Source organism: Brachyistius frenatus, unplaced genomic scaffold (assembly GCF_029030835.1).
Source record: "Brachyistius frenatus isolate BFR_SWC_R1_liver_20210118 unplaced genomic scaffold, ASM2903083v1 Contig_5, whole genome shotgun sequence".
Classification (NCBI taxonomy): Eukaryota; Metazoa; Chordata; class Actinopteri; family Embiotocidae; genus Brachyistius; species Brachyistius frenatus.
Window position 1 is genome coordinate 8,796,396 of NW_027210604.1, and position 22,397 is coordinate 8,818,792.

The following is a 22,397-nucleotide window of genomic DNA, read 5'->3' on the forward strand; positions in this document are numbered from 1 at the left end:
GCACAGTAGTGGATATACAAGAAATTTTGAGGCAACACTTTCTGTTTGGATATCTTTATCTTGGCAGCAAACAGCATCCTACTTTTTGGTGGTACATACCCTGAGCATGGCTGGAGTGGAGGCCAGCACCACTGTCATTGTCCAAGTGGGGGATGTCAATGATAGCCCACCAATATTTCAACAAATCAGGTATCAGCGGTGATCAAAGTAGACTTACAGAGTAGTAGAACTTGGCACTGACATCTGACAAAAAGAACATTTCTGAAATGATCTAAGGTAAACTTTAACAACAGTGTCCTCTTTCTATCAGATATGTGGGTGCAGTCAGTGAGGCTGCTCCAGTCAACAGTGTGGTCCTGGGAGAGGATGGTAACCCTTTAGTCATCCAGGCGACTGATAAAGACCGCAATCACAACGCTCTGTTAGTGTTCCAGATCATAGATGAGACGGCTCGCATGTTTTTCAGCGTGGACTCTGGGACCGGATCGATTCGGTATGTGACTTTGCTGGTAGAAATGTGATCAGGTGCATCTCTATTTATCTGATTCACCTGCTTATAAACTGATATATCTGGTAATGGGTGTTTTGAATGGCTTTAAAATTTTAGAACGATTGCCACTCTGGACTATGAAACCTTCTCTGAGTTTGTCTTCCGGGTTCATGTTAGAGACAGTGGTCAGCCTCCAAGGAGTGCTGAGAGCCCAGCAGAGGTGATTATAAAGGTAAGTGACTGACATATAAATCAGTTTTCACAGCCTCGTAAACCATTCTTGACTCACTCTGATTCCCCTGTTATTGAAGTAATTGTTGACATTATTTTTACTCTGTGCCTACCCTGTGTTAGGTGATCAACATCAATGACTCGCCCCCAAAGTTCTTCCAGGACACTTATGAGACAGTTCTCCTCCTGCCTACCTACATGGGAGTCGAGGTCCTTAGGGTTGAGGCTTTTGACCCTGACCTGACCTCTTACCCCACCCTGAACCCTAATGAGCCTATCACACCCCAGCTAGTTTACTCTCTAGTGGACAGCAATGTGGAGTGCTTCTCTGTGGAGCGCTACACCGGAGTTGTGTCTGTCATCAATCAGAACCTCAATAAAGACCGTTATCGGTTTAATGTGAAGGTAAGTGACTAGCTATCAGTAGACATCACATTTCATTTGAACTTCTCTGTGTCCTGGTACTATCTTAGATGAATCGCATGCAGTTGGCTTAGACTGGCTTACATAACATTGATTTCCACGGGGAGGTCAGAGCACTGGGTCAGCTGAAGAATTTTGCACCCAGATCCTATAGTTATTCAGTATACATCAGCTTAGGGTTATTTTAACGATTTTGTTAAGAAACAAAAGTGCAATACAAGCAACGTTTCATTAAATTCAAATTATTAGTACTAGTACTAGTACTAGTTCCCTGCAGAACGTTTTGACAGCTGTAGTCATCTTCACGTTTCTGCTTTTTTACCATAAAATCTAATCTCACTACACAGGACACATTTTACTGCACCGTGGTATGGTCTTCTCCTTCTTTTGTTGTTTAGTGGTGTTTGGCTAACTGCTTTTAGGTGCATTACCGCCACCTTCTGGTGTTAGCAACACATCACTACCAGTCTCCGGTAAAAATAAGGGAGATTAATGATTTTATTATCCAGTTCTGAGTCATCCGTCATGAATAAAACAATACAAATATAATAATGTTTTTCTCTAAGGTGTGGGACGGACGTTTTTCCAGCATGGCATCGGTCACGGTACTCATCCGGGAAGCTATAGACAGCAGCCTTCTCTTCACCTTCCCGGTCTACTTAGCCTCCATCCAAGAAAACATAGCCAATGTCACTTTAGTAACAGTTGTAAACACAGTCGGCCACCGTCTCAATGAACCACTGAAGTACACTCTGCTGAACCCTGGTGGACGCTTCACCATTCGGCCGACATGTGGAGTGGTGCTCACCACTGGGGTGCCTTTTGACCGGGAGGAGAAAGAGAGCTACGATCTGGTGGTGGAGGTCAGCAAAGAAGATGAGATAATGCGGGTGACTAGGGTGATTGTACAAGTACAGGTGGGTGTAGAAATCATCTATGTGTAAATTTGTGTGTGAAAGAACTTTTTTGTTTGTTAATGTTTTGCCTTTATACTTAATGCAGATGCAGGTTTTCTTGTTCCGCACAAGTCTTTTCTGTTTAGTCTGTCAAGTTTGTGTTACACCGAAGGTTTGTTTATTTTTCGCTATATCAGCTTATTTATTCATTTACACGCTTCTACTGACAAACTCAATTTGGTTTCTTTGATCAGCAGTCTGTGTTTGTCCTGTCGAGATCTGAAGGTCTGCAGATCCCAGCCGGACCACAGTTTTCTTTTCTTTTTGTTCTGGCTTAATGTAAATTTTATATACGGTTGCTGCGCTAATAAACACGGTTAGTTGGTTTTGAAGGTTTCAAATATATGATGACCAGTCGCTTCAATGAAATGTTGGAACAAGCAGATAAAGATCAAGCTGTTTATGTAGTAAGAAACACAAAGGTGACTTGTGGAAAAATGTAGGAGGTAAGTACAGGTCTCTTCTATGATGCGTGTTGCACTTAAAGTATATCTGTTGCTTGTCATAATTGTGTGGTATGACAAATTGTTGGCAACATAAGTGTTTACTAATCCTTTCACCCAGATTTAAACTGTATGTCCATTGCCAGTCCTTTTGCAATGACCCCACTATATCTTTCCCCTTGTTCTAGGTGAAGGATGTGAACGACAATGCTCCAACGTTTGTCAACCTCCCCTACTATGCTATAGTGCAGGTGGAAGCAGAGCCAGGATCAGCTATTTTCAGGGTCTCAGCCATTGACCGAGACCACGGTCTGAATGGAGAAGTAACTTACAGCCTTAAGAAGGAGCACAGGAACTTTCAAGTGAGAGCTACACTTTTTCTGCTTTGAATAAAGTAATCTTCATATCATAGAGCAGGAAATACAATGTAATGAAAATGTTATAGGTTTGTATGCTTGTATGCTTCTTATATTAAAACCTAGTATTTCTAAATGCCATTCAGGTCAATCCTGTGACTGGAGAGCTGACCTTAAAGAGATCCTTTGAGGCAGACTTATCGAACGCAGAGTACAAGATGATTCTCGTGGCCACTGATGGTGGCTTCCCCCCTTTGTCCAGCGAGGTGGTGCTGCCTGTTACTGTAGTAAACAAAGCCATGCCAGTTTTTGACAAGCCCTTTTATGGTGTCACTGTCAGAGAGGATGTGGCCGTGTCCACCTCTGTCCTCTGTATCAATGCCAGCAGTCCTGAAGGCCAGAGCATCATCTTTACCATCACGGATGGAGACCCTTCCCTCCAGTTTGACATTGGCTTTGACACGGGAATCATCAGTGTGATTTACCCATTAGACTACGAGACCACTCAGTACTACCGGTTAACGGTGAAGGCTACAGATACACTGACTGGGGCCAAGTCTGAGGTCGATGTGGACATTGTCATGCTGGATGTGAACGATAATCCGCCACTGTTCCAGAACACCTCATACTCCGCTGTGCTGCCCGAGAACTCCATGATTGGAACGACCGTGTTACAGGTAGATGCGTGTGTGTGCCTTTGTTTACCGAGTAAGTCCAGTGTGTGCTCTAACTGAATGACTGTTTACACTTAAGACTCACTCCAGCAGTGTTGTGGATGGACATTTGATACCAAATAATTTATTTATGAGAGGATAGTGTGATATTTCCTTTGAAATTTCCCAGTGGAAGCTGTTGAGAATAAAGGAATATAACAGCATTGTTGTTGCACTGAGGAACACGTTTACAACAAAAATATTTCCAGATGAAAGCATAATTGAATTCAGATTTTTTTTAACGTTTCTTTAGCCAGTCCTCAAAATAAGCCTTTAAATATCTATTATGATTGAATATTTCAAAAATGCATTAAGAACAATGGACTACATTCACATTCATTGCATCTCAACTTGCTCTTGCTCTTTTGGTATTGTTTACCATATAGGTCATACAATGCTAATGCATGTTGTGGGATTCTAGCACATCGTCATATATTATTCATTTTATTTGTAACTGAAGTAGTTGTGCCTCCACTACCGCGACATGAATATCCAATTTTTTCACGTTTCATTAACACCAAAGAATTGCTTTTTAAAATATAGTCAACTAGGGCTGCATACCAAACTTTGATACTTTTATGGCAGTGACCAAATTGCTTCGCTGCTATCTTCCACCAAAAAATGCTGATACCTAGGTGACATCTACACTAACATATTTGTTTTAAAACTAATAACTTGTAAATTGTAGCTACAGAAAAAAAAGAAAAAAACAGGTTAGACTCTCCCCCTCTAAACTGCATGAAAACTAAATCGTAATGTGCTATGTGATCTTCTTTGAGTGAAAATGGATTTCATAAAATTTAACCAGTATTGAAGTTAAAGTATCTGCATCGGTAATTTTTACTCAGCCCTGTAGTAAACAAAATGACTGTGCTGAATAGGAGATTTTTTTTTTTCTTTGAGATGTGATCACATCCTAAAAGAGTCTGAGTGAAACCTAGAACTTTATTTACTTTTTACATTTGACAGCAGTGTTGTGTAGTGTCACTGTAGCTGTAGAGTTGTATATCAGTAAACAAATCAGACTTTATCTTGAATAATGCATCAGGCTGTGTAAAATGTAATGCTGCTCCCCATGTAGGTGTTTTCCCAAGACCAAGATTCAGAAAAGAATGCCGTGGTGAGTTACCAGATCGTATCTGACATCTACAACAGCAGCGACTACTTCCTCATTGACAGTAACAGCGGACTGGTATTCACGGCACGTCTGCTTGACTATGAGCTCATTCAGCGCTACAACTTCATTGTCAGGGCGACGGACAGCGGAGACCCTGCCCTGAGCAGTGATGTGAGTGTCACTGTGACTGTAACGGACACAAACGACAACCCACCTAATTTCAGCCAAATGCTGTACGAGGCCTTCATCAGCGAACTGGCTCCCCGAGCACACTTTGTGACTTGCGTTCAGGCGTCAGATGCTGACATCTGTGATGCTCAAAGGCTGAGGTAAGAAATAAGATGGTTAAAAGTGGATTTGTTGTTTCACTGCAATGTTTTGTATCAGCAAAGATAAAACATTTTGTCCACGGTTCACCATTGAACCTTTCAGGTCATTATATTAAGAAAAGAACTATGTTTACAAAGAAATCATCGTACTTTTTAATTACATTTTTTATTTGTCTTTTCATCCAAACTGTTTTTGGCTGCCCCTGACTGAAGATTCTTATAGTCAACTAACAGTCATTTGTTCCAGCAAATAATCGGCTAGCAGTTGCATGTTCATGATTTTTATTATTTGAAAATATATTTTTGGGGCATCAGCAAATTTAAACAATTTGCTGATGCCCCAAAAAAGAATGTACAAAGTACAATTTTAATGCTCTGCTTCATTACGGAGAAATACAAAACCATCATAATGAGTTTTAAATATATAACTTTTACAACTGCACACATGAAGCAAGCAACCTGTTAACAGTGCTAACGAGAAAGGCAGTAATAATTCTGAATGTGTCGGTACAACGGCGAAGAAGACTTAGCAATTTGTTAATTTATTTCAACAAAGTATATTGTATCGTAGCCTGATTGCATCTGTGTCTAGGCTATTAACAGATTATTGATATATCAACATTTGTATAACTGCTCTACTAAAACTTGGGCCTATCTAGACACTTTATGACTGATTACTGTAACTTAATCGCCGCTGTAAACACGCATTTCACGGTGGCTGTGGCTACATGCTGCTACATGAGACAATCACTATTCACACAACAAAGGACCTATGTCACCCGTTTCCCACAAGACCACCTTCCTCAGATGGAAGGCTTGACTGGTCACAAGTTTCTGCAAGTTGTCATAGCATCTAATACAAGGCGCAGTGTGAGGGATTGTTTTTATTCATAAAACTAAACGACAAATGAAAACTTGGTTGACTAAGACTTTTCTTGACAACTAAGGCTTAATCGATTATTTGGGGGGCAGCCCTTGCATCTTCCTGAGCGAATAAAAAAAAAAATACTCATGCACTGTAAGCATTGTACTCCTTTTGCCTTCAGGTACAGTATTCTCTCAGGGAATGAGAAAATGACTTTTATGATGGAGCCAGATACAGGGGTGCTGCGTCTGTCTAACAAGAGGAGACAAGGCATGAAACTCTCATATCAACTCAATGTGTCTGTGTCAGATGGAGTCTTCACCAACACTGCACAGGTGAGACAACTACTTGGCAGTTAGTTTAGTTCTGTCAACTGAGTTGCTCTTTTTTTCTTAAACCTCTAGTGTTTATCCAGAGAAAGCTGAGTGAGCGTCTTTAGCAAGCCCTCACTCTAAATTTATTGCAAACATTCACAGCTGTCCTGTTTAACTGCAGTTTCTTCCAACTGGCTGCTGAGCAGCTCTACAGTTGGAGGTTAATATCATGTCATAATAGATTTACTGTGAGGATGATCTGCCAACTGGAAAAACATGTTTTCACATCTGTCTCTTAGTGGTAATTATAAATGGGACAGTTTTGGAGCTCTGACAGCCCACATTTCTTTAGCAAAAACACGTCACCCTATTCTTTTGCTTCTGCTTCTGACATGATATAAATATTCCATATGTCGACAGTAGTTTTATCTGCAGCTGGTCTGTAATTCATATCAGTTACCATTTGTCATGGGCCTCACACTCTCTTCTGTCCTGTTGATTTGATCATGTTTGACAAATCAGCCAGTGATGTTTATTAGGACTAAAGAATGTCAGCAGACAGTGAGGGTGATGATGATGGTGGTGGAATGACTACGACATTATGTTTAACAGGTGATTGTATATGTCCTGGGAGCTAACCTGTACAGCCCGGTATTCAGCCAGAGGTTCTACCTGGCTGAGGTCCCGGAAAATTCCCCACAAGGGTTAAAGGTCATTCAGGTAATTTCACTTTTTCACTACTCAGACAATTAGTACGACATTTAATAGGAAACTTTCATGAATGATGTTGTGGAACCTTGTGATGAACATTATGACATGTTTTTACTGAATTTCTGTTTTGACATCCAGGTTCGCGCAACAGATGAGGACTCCGGGCTGAATGGCCAGATCACATACTCGTTCATCAATGACCTGGGGAAAACTCAGTTCACCATTGATGCAGATGGAATCATATCCACTGTTCAGAAATTAGACAGAGAAAATCCTCTTAACAAGGACATGGTGCTGACTGTTATGGCCCTGGATGGCGGAGGTATTATTTTTACAACTGACCAGACTGACTTTAAACTGCCTCCCTGGCAAAAAAAAAAAAAACATCTTAATATCAGCTAATATAAGATTTAGAAAATAGAATGAAAGTCTTACTTCTAAATCTGGAAGTCCAAACATGGAAATTACATTAGTGCATGGGTGCTCATGTTTTTTTTAGTAAATGCACTGTAGGTGATTGCTTTTGTATAATAAGGGCCCGTCACTCCTGAAGTTTTATGCATATTTAAGCATATTCACATTACAGATGCATTACATTTTAACATCCAGCATGGCTCACAGTGAATTCACCTGTACAATAAGGTACATTTTGTTTGTATTAAAATTATGTATATTTGATCAAATTAGACATTTATTTTGTGTTATTTTTGCAGGTCGTGCATCATTTTGTACAGTGCGAGTGGTTCTTGCAGATGAGAATGACAACGCCCCTCAGTTCAGAGCAGTGGAGTACCGCATGAGCATCAAAGCAAACGTTGCCAAAGGTTCTCTTGTCACACAGATCCAGGCCAGTGACCTTGATGCTGGGTCTAATGGAAGGATCACCTACTCCCTTTACAGTGAGGCACGCCTGTCATTGGTGGATGTTCTGGAGGTCAGTACATATTGCTCTTTATACTTTAGATGACTGCCCCTCATAAAAATGATAAAATCCCAGCACAATACATAAAAATACATAAAAATCTAACTAGATCTAAATGTCAACAAATGTATATAAACCTCATTAAAGCAGAAAATGTATGCTGTTACCCTGATTTTCAATTAAGGGATATTTTCGTCTGACACCCCCTCCCCATTTCAGAGGATTAACAGCCATCTGTTAACTGTAGATTATAGATTTCTACTCATCAAATCAAAATGATGTTACATTAAGGTTGAGGCTTGGTCAATTTTTTAATCGCAATTAAAAATTCAATAGAGAACAAATAAAGAATTATCTGTCCTATGAACAAAACGGCGTGGGATTAAAGGCTTTTGGTTGTTGCATATGAATATGTCAAGCTCAAATGATACTGTTAACCTTCAATTTTAAATATAAAAAGTAAAATCCAACGACTGCTCTATTCCTATTTCATAAAAAAAATATGTCAAAACACCAAAAAGCCGTTGACTCAAAATCAAAGACAAAATTGTTATTACAAGAGTGACGATTTTTGGCTCCAAAGTTGATTTAAATGGCTTTGCTATTTTTATGGTGCACAGGTGGAGCCGGACAGTGGTTGGATGATGACTAAAAGCACAGTAGACCACCTCCAGGGCACCGTGCTGTCCTTCTTTGTCAAAGCCACGGACTGTGGTTCTCCGGCCAAACACTCCCTGGTATCAGCCTTCATTCATGTCGTCCCTGCAGACGCATTTGTTCCCTCATTCAGCCAGCCTCAGTATTCCTTCACCATCCCTGAGGACACAGCGGCAGGAACAGCTCTGGGATCTGTGTACCTGGGACCTGGACAGATGGGATTCTTCACTGCAGTTGGAGGAGAGACACAAGACAGCAACAAGGGCGGGACCTTCCTGGTGGAGAGGGAGACAGGTCTCATTCGTCTTGTCAAGCCCCTAGACTATGAAGAGGTCAGCATCTTTCGCTTCAAGATTGCCGCAACAACAAGAAAAGACCTGATCGAATCTGTCTCCACCGTAGACCTGGAAGTTAAGGTTGGTGACACAATACTGCGCAGAGCTGCTTTTCCTCTTGAGCTGAAGTGAACTGAATTCAATCTTTGCCTCAACAGTTGAGTTCTATAGAATAAAACTAGAATTATCACCTTGCGGAAGTTTACATCCATGTCTGTCCAGACTCATGTAGCCTAATGTATTTGGCCATTGAACTTTGAAGGAATCCTTATATCTTGTGTTACTTTGCCACTGAAGCTTTTTCTGATAGAACAGAAAGTTTTAGCCATGATAGTAGGCAATGCTTTAAATGTGGATGTTTCTGCAAAGAAGTTACACATTCTAAAACATGGATGCTTCACACAAATCTTGAACCCAACAGTACATAAATCAATCGTCACAGTTTGAAGGTGGACTCCCAAGATTAGTGACACTAATTCAGTATCTAACGAAAGGTGAAATATGGTCACAATCTCTCTTTCTGTTCCTGAGTTATGATATACCGTTCCCAAGAATGGAATGGTCATGAGGTCCCAGCAACCTTGACCTATAAACACCAAATAATAAATCAGTTAATCCTGAGTCCAAGTGAATGCTTGCACCAAATTTAAAGAAGATTCTTCAAGGTGCTCCTGAGATGCTGCATTTAACCCTTTAAGCCCTAGAGTGACTAAACTATTATTAAAATATGGACATATATACTGATATTTACACATCTGAACAAATCTCACAAGTGTTCCCTTTATTATTACAAATACTTTTTTTTATTGTGGTTGCAGAGATATACTCTTTTTGCAATTTATGAGCAGAGGCCTAAAAAATAGGTGTGTTTTTAAAGGGTTAAGAAAATGGAAAATGTGGATGCGATAAATATGTGGTCACAATGACTTTGACCTTTGATCCCCAAAATCAAATCAATTATTTGTTAGGTCCAAGTGAAAGTTTCTGCCAAATTTGAAGAGATTCCCTGAAGGTGTTGTTGAGATGTTGTGTTCAGAAGAATAGGATGGGCATGGTGTCACAGTGACTTTGATCTATAACTGCACAAATCTGATCATTTCATCCTTGAGACTAAGAAAAAGTTTGTGCCAAATAACAAGAAGAAAAAGAAGAAGAAATTTGAAGGTGTTCTTGAGATGTCGCGTTCATGAACGTTCATAGGTACTAATGGACAGACAGGATGCATAATAGTGAAAAAACAGAAAACAAAGGTCTACTCAAGAGCTTACTCAGCCAGGAAATACTAAATACCTGTTACAGTCTCAAAGGAAGGTGCATGTGTAATAAGTTTCTGAATTAGTTTCTGTACGTTGTGGAACAATGGTGCAGAATTTCTTAAGTGTAAAGTACAATTTACAAAATTAGACACAACGTAATAATTAAAAGCAAATTATTTGCAAGAATCATTAAAATGCAGACAATTAGGGATTTTTTTTTTCTCAACGTTACTCATGTTTAACTTAGACTTTCCTGAGGTGAGTTAATGACTTTTTGTGTTTTGCAGATACTAGATGTGAATGACAACAAGCCCGTGTTTGAGACTAACAACTATTTAGCCACGGTGATGGAGGGGATGCCCGGTGGGACAAGAGTGATCCAAGTGCGTGCACTTGATCCAGACTGGGGCTCTAATGGACAGGTTTGTTATCACAGTATATGTTCCTAAATTCAGAGAGTTGCAGGTGCTTTGAAAAGCTACTTTATGTATCTTTTTTTGAATTGCAGGTGACATACAGCCTCGGGCCTCTGCTCACCTACAACCTGGACTTGACAAAGGACGCTCAGTCCTCCTTCACCGGCCCCATCACTACAACTTCTGTCTTTGCCATTGACAGTAAAACAGGTTGGATCACCACAGTGAGTCAGTTGGACCACGAGGCCTGCTCCAGCTACAGCTTTGAAGTAGTGGCCTCAGATCTGGCCGAGTTACAGTCTCTCTCCTCCACCACAGTGGTAACCATCACTGTGTCAGACGTTAACGACAACCCGCCGCGGTTTGAGAGGGAGCTCTACCGGGGCGGAGTAAGGGAGAGCGATCCCCTCGGTGAGGTGGTGGCTCTTCTGAAAACCAAAGATCGAGATGGCACAGATCAAAACCGCCTTGTCAGCTTTTACATCACTGGTGAGGAATTTGAGATCACAAATCACGAACACGCACACTAGTAGCGTAGTTCATCACATTCTGTGCTGAAAGAATTGAGATGAGGTTGTGTTGCATAAAGAATATTTATTGGTCCTATGGGAATGCTTAAAGGTCACATTTTGAATACATTTGAGCTTTTATTTTTTATATTCCTTTTCATTTTAATATTACAAAGTGTGCATAATGTTACAAAACGTTTCAAGGAAGGCAGAGAAACTCCATATTTACATTTTTATTACCCAAATATAATGCAAAATAGGTGTTTTGTAGCTTTAATTTATATCGTTTTGAATCCAACCAACCAAACTGTGAACTTAGCTTTAAATAATGTATACAAAACTATGTGGAATTCAACTTTAACACATCCATTAGCTAGAAATTCCAAAACAAATAGCTGTCAGCTGCGACATAGCTTGTGTCTTTTTTTTATTGGGGTAATAAAAAAGATTGTTTGGCCTCTCCAGCGAAACTCTCCCTTTGATAATGAGCTTTATGTTTTCCATTCAGATAACACTGTCTGGTAACGACTTTGGATGATATGGTTTGGCCTTATGTTCTGGCATTTAAAAATACAGATTGGACCTAATGAAGGCGTTGGTCATACAAGGTCAAACTTTTAGACTTTGAAGGGCCATGCCTGCTGCTCCACCAATCTGCTGTATACTATAATAATAGATGGTTATTGATTGCACCAAAGGGTACCTGTGGATGGAAAAGGAAGCTCATGGTTATTCATCATGTGAATGAACAAGACTCGCACTGGGTTCACATCTTCACTTCTTTTCTTTTCTTTTTAGTGTCAGTGCTATAATTCTTGTCTGTATAATCTCCAGGGGGAAATCCGCGGGGTGTGTTTTCCCTGGCCCTTGTGCAGGGAGAGTGGAAGGTTTACGTGAGCGGTCTGTTGGATCGTGAGCAGCAGGACTGGTACCTGCTCAACATCACAGCCAGCGATGGCCTGTATGTCGCCCACACCGCAGTGGAGGTTACCGTTATGGATGCCAACGACAACAGTCCCATCTGCAACCAGGTCAGAGATAAAGACAAATGGAAATGTGCCTAATGAAAATATGCAAAGCAAACACACATCAAGGAGATTGTGGAGTGTAGCAAGATAAATAGGCATATTATCTTTTTGCTCTTTTAGGATTCATAGTAGAGTTACTGCCTTTACCCACTGCTGGTCTGTAGCTTAACCACATTCCAGTTAGTTTTTTTGTCAAGAAATAGAGACAATATATTTTGATCATGTACTTGAAACTGTCATGTACGATGAATATTAGTGAAAGGTTATAATATTGTGGCTGTAGACTAATTTCAAAAGTAAGTAATTTAACAATGAGGGAGTTTTTAATTATTTTAAAATACATATAAACAGACTTTGTCATAGCTGGTTACAAAACACGGTCTAATGCACAGTTGTTTTGTCAAGAATTAGTGGATCCATGATTACCTTTTAACAGTGGCTTTGCTCAGAAAAATATTATGTTGAATAATGTTACAATAAAAAAAGCAGTTTAAGGCGGCAAGTGGTAAAATAGGATTTGTTCAGTTAAAATATTGATTTTCTTTTTCACAGTGCATCAGAATACAAACTTGTTGTGAATTAATTTGCTGTTACTTACATATAAACTGACTTTCAGAATGTGCTTTTATGTATGGTGTACATCCGTAGTCAAAAACAAATAATTGGTGCTCTTTAAATAACACAGATTATAGAATTTATACTAACAAATCACAGGAACCAATGATGAAATCAGCGTTTTACTGATCGTGCTAATTCCTACATTGCATATTTACAGTTCTTCAGTACTTTTCCCAAAGCTGCTCCATGAGAGGAAGGTCATTTTGAAATAGGAAGATAATTGGGCTGCTGGGAGTCCATTTAGTAGCATTCTGCAGCTCTTCGGTTTCACATAATTAGTTGAAAAACTTTCATTTTCCCCCAAAACTCGTAATAATTTTCTTTGAATTCAACCCGGTCTCCCTGTTCTACTCTGATAGTCTTTCTGTTCTCTTTCTGTTGTGTAACTACAAAGTAGTAGTCTGACATTACATGTTAGCAAGATCACATACATCGAGAAACACTGAGGTTCAGAAACTGTATTATAACTGTGTTGTTCACACATTATTCTTATGTGTTTTTTATGTTAGTATTTTAAGTGGTACTTTTTGTTCTAGTAGTAAGAGGAATCAACTTGAATAAACTTAATACTGTCAGTAATTGCAGTGGTTGTCTTTTCAATAAGCAGTCCAAAATGCTAAAATGTTCAGATTTTTTTCATCTGTAACTAATTTAAAAGCATTTACAAAAGCAACAGGGTGGAATATGCTGCATTGTACTTGGACATTGCACAGGAGTGTTCCCACTGTGCTGGTCTGCATCTGATTTCCAGAGGTGGTGATTTGCGCCGATCGCTGGGTCAGAACAGGGCACGTAACTCTGTTGAGCTTGTTCTATCAGCTGGGATAATGGATGCTGTACCCAACAGCTTAATATGGCTTTTGATGTGTAGGACAGATTTTTTTTTTTCACCATGGTCAATGTTTTTTCACTATTTGTGCTTTGATATCTGTGCATGTCTATGTGTTGTACCAGGCGGTGTATAGCGCCTCTTTTTCTGAGGACACTCCCACCAACAAGGGCATTCTGACAGTGGGTGCAACAGATGCTGACTCAGGCTCCAGCGCTGAAATCCAATATTCATTGTTTGGCATCGGGGTTGAAGATTTCTACATGGATGCAAACACTGGTACAATTATGTTGTTTTTTTTTAATTTTCTGTAGGATGACAACAATACATTGTCCACATATTAAAAGTCCTTTCTACACCTCTCTAAACCTTGTGTCCTAAGGTGAGTTACGGACAGCCACAGTGATGGACCGAGAAATGACACCCACCTACAAACTCATCGCCCAAGCGACGGATGGGGGCGGCCTGTTTTGTCGATCTGACATTTCTCTTAAAGTGTTGGATGTGAATGACAATGTCCCCTCGTTCTCATCCACTTATTACCTGGCGAGTGTGTATGAGAATGCCGCACCCAAGGCTTTGCTTACCCGACTGCAAGCCAGCGACCCTGATGAAGGTAAGCGGGTATCACATTTTGCTGTTGTATGTTGTATGTATAACGTGACAAGGAAGGATAATGAGCACAGTAAGCTTGCCAGATCCAAGCTGCTGACTTGTCTAAGAAAGATCATTAGCCAAGAGCAATGATATTTTATAATGTGCATACTGTACATCACAGATAATTTGTACAATCTGCTCTTCCCAGGTCTTAACCATACAGTGGTATATTCTCTGGTGGATCCACTCAATGAGTTTTTCTCCATTGACCCAGTGAGTGGAATAGTAATTCTGGAGAAATCTCTGGACAGAGAGAGCCGAGACTCCTATCGCCTTCGTGTCCAGGCTACTGACCGACTGGGGCAACAGGGGGCGCTATCCTCACAGGTTGGTGCGAAGTCCAACTGACACAGGTTAAATCTTGATTGTACACACTACAGTGTATCTACTGAAGCTATCTGTAGGAAGTGTTGCACCGAAAGATACTCGCAATACCAAAAAATTGGCACATGTACTGAAATTCTATATAAGAAGAAAGAAGAAGAAGAGGAATGCACTTTTGAACATTATTGAAATTTACAGTCTTTACCATTTTTTTTTTTTTTGGGGGGGGGGGTGATTTAATCATGGTTTCCTAGTAGATAAGATCAATTATTTTTAAACCAAAATTATATGTTTTTGGATTAAATCATTTTAACACAATAATGTAATTTGAATGAATACATGACATATTCAATTGCAGTTTAGTCAGCCATGGAGTCTGACCATATGGGGAGCTGCTGTGATCTGTATTTCTGTCCATACTCATGATTTAAAAGAAAAAACAGCCGGTGAATCAAAATCTGTTGTTTACTGAGAAGATCAGATAAAGAACCGGGCAGATTTTAATTAAGATAGATCGTTATCAAGTTGTGCAGTGGGTGGGATCGAAGAGATGGAGAGGGTGACAGTTACAGAGACAGAGGCAGTGCAGAAAAGCTGAAACACAGTGTTGGCTCTTGTTAAGTCTTTTAAGGCTGCTAAAAGACACCATGAATGAGAGCAGAAAATAACCCACTGCTAAAAGTGAGGTCAAGTGTTATCATTCTGGAAGAATAAATTATTTTCATCCATGTTTAGAGGTTCAGTCACCAATTATGCTGAAAATGAAAAGTATTCATTATTATTAATATGTATCAATACTACTACAAATAGTAGCAGCTGTAGCCATAATAGCAGCAAAAGTAACGGTTGTAGTGGTTGTAGCAGGTGTAGCAGGAGGAGGGAACACAGTAATATGATAGCTATACAAATGGCAAAACTAGTAGCCTCAGTGGCATCACACTTTCAGTCATTGGAAATTATTAGAAACTGTTGACAGCATTTATCTGATTTGTAATGCCACAAGTATTTACAATATTTATGGAGCAGCCAAGATATTCTCTCTCAGGCTTTGGTTTCCTCAGTCTTTTGTCTTGTTAGTAAAGCCTTAGATACATTTTCTGCCTTTAATGTTTGTGGACCACTGTCCGTGGTGCTGAAACTGAAATCTCACGGCTGGGAGCAGCGTAGACAAACAAATTGGGATTTTACGGTCTCTTGTGTTTCCTTCAGGTTGATTTGACCATTTTAGTGCTGGACGTGAATGACAATGCTCCAGTCTTCCAGAGGAGGGACTATGCAGTCACTGTCCCTGAGGACGTAGCCGTGGGAACCGAGGTGCTGCGTGTGTTGGCGACAAGCGCAGACATCGGAACCAACGCTGAGATCACCTACAACATCCGCTTGGGCAACGAGTTAGGGAAGTTTGCCATAGGCAGAAAATTGGGTGAGCCGACGTCCTTTTATGTGGATCGTTACTTTCAGAACTAAGTGCATGGTATGGTGAAATCTGACCTCACAGAACTAATTCAAATTAGAATGAACCCTGCTTTGGTTAGCATGAATTGATTTACAACCACATTAGTAAACATCAGAAAGAAACACACAAAAAAAACAGCAACAAAAATGACAGAAAAACAGCTAGAGTAAACTATGTATACTGAGTATATAAAGTATTGTGTGTGTGTGTGTTAAGGCTCTATTTCAGTGGCGGATGATTTGGACTTTGAGGTGTGTAAGGACTACTACCTCACTGTTGAGGCCTGGGACAGCGGCGATCCTCCTCTAAGTACCGCCACCATGGTAATCATTGAGCTCATGGATGTTAATGACAATGCTCCAGCCTTCAACCAAGACATCTACAACGTACTGGTTAGCGAGGATGCGTCTGTTGGGCAAACAATTACAAAGGTACCATTTGGTCTTGTTTTCCACCATTATATCAGTCTATCTATACTTGTTCTGTCTTTTTCATGAACTCGTGTGTTATTTAGGTTTTTGCAGAAGATCTGGACAGTCAGGTGAATGGGCGAATCACCTACTCTATCCGGAAAGGTGACCGAAGCAACCACTTCTGGATTGACCCTGTAGCGGGACTGCTCAAAGTCAATAAGAGGCTTGACAGAGAGCTAGTAAGGATGCGTTTTTAAGTACAACATCTCATAAACGATCAATTGTAATTTTCTGGTTCATGAACACAGTCAGGGCAGAAAATACTAAGTTCCATTAAGGTCAACACCCAGTGAAATCTCACATTATGCAAGCATAACAGTGCTTGCCGTATTACCTGATACATACAGATATGGCAACCCACATGCTCTTCTGCACCATCTAGGTATCGAGGTACTCTTTGTCAGTGCAGGCGTTCGACAGTGGATCTCCCGCCATGTCCTCCACTGTCACAGTTAACGTCGACATCGCCGATGTTAACGACAACCCTCCCGTCTTCACTCCTCCCAACTCCACAGCCATCATACAGGTAAATATTTGTGTGTTTGCTAACTGTATTTTCATATGTTTGTTTTTATGTTATCTCAACTCCTCTCTCTCCATACTTCCAGTTAAACCAAGCTGCTGGCACCACCCTGCTGAAGCTGTCAGTTAGCGATAACGACTCCCCTAGAAATGGCCCTCCTTTTGAGTTTCGCATCTTGTCAGGAAATGAGGGAAATTTCTTCACCTTGGACCAGTCAGGAACTCTGAAATCCAACCGTGTGTTTGGCCCCGATGCCCCCAGAGAATTTACTATTGAAATCCAGGTTAGGATTGGTATTTTTTTAGCCAATATAATGAGGAAAGGTTCACTTTTAAATACACTTTGTCAGCATGGTTACACACACAGTCACCACTGGGTGCAGCCCATTACTCACACAGTCTGTCACTGGTAGCAGTTAAATCAGGCTATTAGAGTCTTGGATTAAAAAAGCGGCAAAACATGTTTCTGCTATTAGCACCAGTAAAATGGTTAAAACTTGAAACCCTAATATTTCTGTAAAACTATACTTCTATCATTTTGATCGAAGTTACTGACTATCTCCCTATAATTATTCTCTGTCTTTCAGGCAAGTGACTCTGGTAAGCCAAGTCTTACCTCCTCTTCCTGGGGTTTTCTAAGGGTCATTGGGAACAGTCAGTACAAGCCCACCGTCTCTCCCCTGGAAATCTTCATTGTCATGGTAACAGATACCTTCCAGGGTGGCCCGATCAGTCGGATCTATGCAACTGACCGCGACTCCAATGATGTTCTGTCATTTACCCAGAAGCCTCAGCCCAAGAGCATGTTTAAGATAAACAGACAGGATGGCAGCATTGTAGCGCTGCCTGGCCTGGAACCTGGCAGGTACACACTACACCACACAAACAACAAAAATATGACGTGGGAAAAACGTTTCAGTGTAGAAATATAACACATTTTCTTGTCCTCTCTCAGATACCAGATGAACGCTACAGTGAGTGACGGACGTTTTGCTGTGATAGCTGATGTGTCAGTCCAGGTGGAACAGGTGACGGATGTACTGCTGCGTAGCACCCTGACCTTACGTTTCAGCTCTCTGACCCCGGAAGACCTACTCGGTCGCTACCTGAACCAGATCAAACTAACGTTACGGGGACTAGCCGGCTGGAAGTGGTCACCAGGACAACAGGATCCTCTCCACATAATCAGCGTAGAGCCAGTGATGGGGACGTCAGATGTGGACTTGCTTCTGGCCATGGAAAGGCCAGAGACATCAGGCGGTGGACGGATGGGTGGCTTCTACTCCCAGCAAGAGTTGAGTGCAAAGCTGGAGGAGGCAGCGGCGCGGGGTCAGATTCGAGGTGTTCTAGCTGGGGCGGTGGTGGTGAGCAGCGCATGCTCCGGGGAGCTGGACTGTGGGGACCGGGTGTGTGAAAACGCACTGGGGATGGACGGGGACTCACCTATCACCTACAGCACAGAGAGGGTCAGCTTGGTGACACTAAGGTTCAGCCGCACAGAGACCTGCACCTGCCCTGGTGAGCACTGCACTCATGCTTGCATATACAATCTAACTAAACCCCAACTCACATTGTTAGTGTCCTCAATATGTCACAACAACTTGTACATTACTTGAGTACATTATCACTGTTGGTGTATAGTTTTGATACAAAAATCTGTAAAATCCTGCAGTGTCTGAAGTGTTTGTTTATGTTGTCTGACTTTGATATTGTGTTTTCTTGTGCTTGAAAAAAAAATCTCTGACTTGGTTCTGAAAAGTTGGAATCATGGTATTATCTGTCTGAAAAAAAAAAAACAGATAACAGAGCAACAAGCATATATTATGCATACAAAGATGCATAAAAACATTCAAGACTAAAATAAATCTGAAGGATTTTTTTTCATATGAATATAGATAATATCCTGACATAGCGAAGGTTTTATTTTCTAATATTTATGTATGTGCCCCTCTTCAAACAGGAGGGACATGCCCATCCCCTGTGGAACTCTGTGAAGGTCAGTCCTGTCCAGCTGATATGCAGTGTGTCCGCTCTGGTCCTACAGCGCCATCTGTCTGCCAGTGTCAGCCTGACAAACTAGATGAGTGTGCCGGTATGATTTGACGATGCTTCGACTTTTAACCACTTCTATGAAGATCACAATGGATTTCTTAAGTTTAGTTTAAGTTGAAGCCTTTCCCTTCTGTCTCTCTGTGTATTTTGTAAATGTGTAGGCCAAACCTCTCTAAGTTTCTCTGGAAACAGTTACATCAAGTACAGAGTGACAGAGAATGGGCAGAGTGGAGAGATGAAGCTCGGTCTGAGGATCAGAACACTTCAGAGAAGAGGCGTCATCATGTTTACACGTGTTAACCCCTGTACCATGCTTAAGGTAAATGATAAATGTACTACAGTGATTGTGTATGACGCTTTTCTACATTAACGTGCAAAGTGCTTTATAGTTTTCTCTCATACCAAGTGCTGGCCTGCCAATTTCACACTGCAAAGTAAAGTGTTTCTTTATGGAAATGAAAGATTGGCGGAGTTAATTTAGAAATGTAATTATTTTCCCTTTCCTTCCGCAGATCGAAGGGGGTCGACTCTGGTTCCAGTTGGACTGTGACAACACCCTTGGCATTATGGGTATCTCTGGCAGACCAATAAATGACGGCCTCTGGCATGCAGTCGCCTTGGAGCTGACTGGGAACTACACCCTCCTGTCACTGGATGACAGCTATGTGGAACGCCGCAGAGCAGCCCGAGCGCCTGTTCGTCTTTGGCCCGTGGCCCCAGATTCATCGTTTTTCTTTGGTGCCCAAGTGAGACCATTGATCGGGCAAGGCGAGAGGCCAAGCCCAGGACCAGGGAGAAGCCAGGGAGGGCTGGCACTTAGGGACCAACGGAGGGGCCCTCCGAGAGCCCAGGACGGCTTCCAGGGCTGCCTGGGCTCACTGATGCTGAACGGCAACGAGCTGCCACTTCAGAACAAGAGGAGCCGCTATGCTGAGATAGCTGGACTCAGCGAGGTCAAGTTAGGCTGCGTGCTTTATCCAGATTCATGTGTCAGTCAGCCCTGCCTCAACGGCGCCATCTGCAGCAGCCTGCCCTCTGGAGGTCTGTATCTGCAGATGACCATGTGAATGTATGTGGCTGTTTGTCTGGCTGTTGTATAAATGAATTACATAAATAGTTGTTGTCATGTGAAACAATTTATCATATCTTAAGAGTCAACGAAGTGTACTAGTTTTAATTTAAGGACTTGCCAGTGCAGTAGTTACCATGCACCTGTATCTATTTAGTCTGTAAACCTGAATGTCAGTTACTCACAAATTAAAATAACATGATACTTAAAGGATTTAGGATCATATGATGTTTTTATATTTATGACTCTACACATTTGACATATCTTAAATGTCTCTCCAACAGGCTTCATGTGCAGTTGCAGTGCTGGATTCACTGGGGGGCGCTGTGAAATTGAACTGACGTCCTGCATGCCAAACCCATGTCAGAACGGTGGGGACTGTAAGCCTATAGGAACTACATTCATCTGCAGCTGTCCTAGAGGATTCGGGGGACTTATGTAAGATACAATAGCCTGAAATCACACACACACACACACACACACACACACACACACACACACACACACACACACACACACACACACACACACACACACACACACACACACACACACACACACACACACTCCCTTTAAGTCTTAATAACTGTCTATAACTATTGTGTGGATGAATTGTGTGTCCTATTTAGATAGTATTTGCACAATGACAGTTAGGGTAACAATCATTTCGACACTTTAACATTTGCATTTCCGCTCTTATTCAAACATGAAAGAACATGTGGAGGACTCAGCAACAACACAGGCACATTCATTAACCCACATAAGCCCCCCAGTACCCACTGTGTTTGCTTTTAGTTGTTATTGTGTGGGACAAATTAGCAGTTCTAATTTCATTCAGCATAATTTTGGTTCAAAAGCCTATAATCATTCTCTGGCTGCCCCCTTAATTACAGCTCAGTAATTGCCTTTGAAATAACCTCTGTGCTCGCGTGGTTGTTCGATGGAACCACCACTAGAGTGCAGTTTTCCCTCAAAGCAGAAATACGCTCTGCTTTTTCATGCATTTGACACAGATGCAAATATTATTTTGATGAAGTTGTATTAAATTATATTTAGATGAATAAAACTAAGATTGAAATTAAGATGGGTTTTTTTCAGGCACCACATTTTTCAAAATACCGATTTAAACCACAGCTAAAGCAAATACTATATTCTACCACACACAAACAGCTGTTGAGTGTAATTGGCTATGAAATAGTTTTTCTTGCAGATTGATAGATAATAATATTACACGAAAATATTTGCATTTAATCTACTGTTGGAAAATTCCCCAAAAAGCTCAAAATTCCCCATTAATCGCAGAATTTTACTCTGTGAAAATAACAAAACAAATATTACACAACTTGCAGAATTCATTAAGCATTTTAATTACGGTATAAAGTATTCATTATCTAAAATATACATGGGAGGATATCACTGGCCATCACATCCAGGCCTTGATGAGTAAGCTGAACGTTCATCTTACTCATTATAATTATCATTTTATCATTTAAAGTGAAACTTTGGATCGTTACACAAGGCGGCTTCCTGTAAAATGCTTTTTCTTTTTTCGTCAGACCAATTCTTCCTAAATGTTTTTGAAAATCCCATCAAGGAAAAAATAATTGAAGAGAAATGCATGTATTTTCTATCCCCTTCACAGCAGGACACCCATGTTTGAAATGACAAGCTGAGATGAGCACATATGTGTGTGGAGTGAAATTACTCTGGTGTTTGCTTGGAATTTGCATCTGTATCTAAGAGTATGAGTCCGTTGGTGTGTGTTTTGGCATTTGGCCATACATATTTCTTTCAATCTGAACTGTATATGCAGAATCTGGGGAGTGTATGGGGAATCTGTGAAGATAATCTGTTGATTTAGCTAAAGAAAGCCTTCTGAAAATATGATCTCCAAACCTTTCTTTCTCTTTTTTTAACTCATTGATACACTTTCATCTTTTATTGGTCTTTTTCTATGTGATACAAATCAGCTGCACAACTCCTATGCAAATGACAGATTTGTCTGTGCATTAACAGATGTGACGAGGATGTAAACGAGTGCGAGCCGGACAACTGCGAAAACGGAGGAGGGTGTGTCAACACACTGGGGTCATTTTATTGTAATTGTTCCGAAGGATACGAGGGTCAGCTCTGTGATGATGAGACACCTGGTGATCCGGGCGATGACACGCAGGTATCGTATGAACAACACATGAAATTAAATTTATGTTGGAGTACATTTTACAGAAAATACTAAAGCACAATCTAAAAAGTGCTTGTTCTTCAAATGTCTTTTTGTGCATTCAGCTTGCACCTAATTGGAGTTGGCATACACAGTGAAGCTTTG

The 22,397-nt window shown here is 40.8% G+C and overlaps 1 protein-coding gene across 1 annotated transcript in view; it reads left to right on the forward strand.

The window, feature by feature from the left end:
- Positions 1-22,397, forward strand: part of LOC138634956 (protocadherin Fat 3) — a 67,495-nt gene that overhangs the window by 31,031 nt on the left and 14,067 nt on the right. The window contains exons 16-46 of the mRNA XM_069722208.1: positions 68-189; positions 311-493; positions 608-722; positions 845-1,126; positions 1,711-2,061; positions 2,732-2,905; positions 3,046-3,576; positions 4,694-5,058; positions 6,105-6,258; positions 6,850-6,957; positions 7,087-7,270; positions 7,662-7,882; positions 8,491-8,943; positions 10,406-10,540; positions 10,627-11,023; positions 11,878-12,074; positions 13,644-13,797; positions 13,901-14,134; positions 14,324-14,502; positions 15,709-15,922; positions 16,172-16,386; positions 16,470-16,607; positions 16,811-16,954; positions 17,037-17,234; positions 17,538-17,815; positions 17,906-18,468; positions 18,911-19,042; positions 19,164-19,321; positions 19,515-20,043; positions 20,356-20,509; positions 22,088-22,244. Of these exons, the coding sequence (XP_069578309.1) occupies positions 68-189; positions 311-493; positions 608-722; positions 845-1,126; positions 1,711-2,061; positions 2,732-2,905; positions 3,046-3,576; positions 4,694-5,058; positions 6,105-6,258; positions 6,850-6,957; positions 7,087-7,270; positions 7,662-7,882; positions 8,491-8,943; positions 10,406-10,540; positions 10,627-11,023; positions 11,878-12,074; positions 13,644-13,797; positions 13,901-14,134; positions 14,324-14,502; positions 15,709-15,922; positions 16,172-16,386; positions 16,470-16,607; positions 16,811-16,954; positions 17,037-17,234; positions 17,538-17,815; positions 17,906-18,468; positions 18,911-19,042; positions 19,164-19,321; positions 19,515-20,043; positions 20,356-20,509; positions 22,088-22,244 (7,419 nt within the window). The remainder of the gene's footprint in view (positions 1-67; positions 190-310; positions 494-607; positions 723-844; positions 1,127-1,710; positions 2,062-2,731; positions 2,906-3,045; positions 3,577-4,693; positions 5,059-6,104; positions 6,259-6,849; positions 6,958-7,086; positions 7,271-7,661; positions 7,883-8,490; positions 8,944-10,405; positions 10,541-10,626; positions 11,024-11,877; positions 12,075-13,643; positions 13,798-13,900; positions 14,135-14,323; positions 14,503-15,708; positions 15,923-16,171; positions 16,387-16,469; positions 16,608-16,810; positions 16,955-17,036; positions 17,235-17,537; positions 17,816-17,905; positions 18,469-18,910; positions 19,043-19,163; positions 19,322-19,514; positions 20,044-20,355; positions 20,510-22,087; positions 22,245-22,397) is intronic.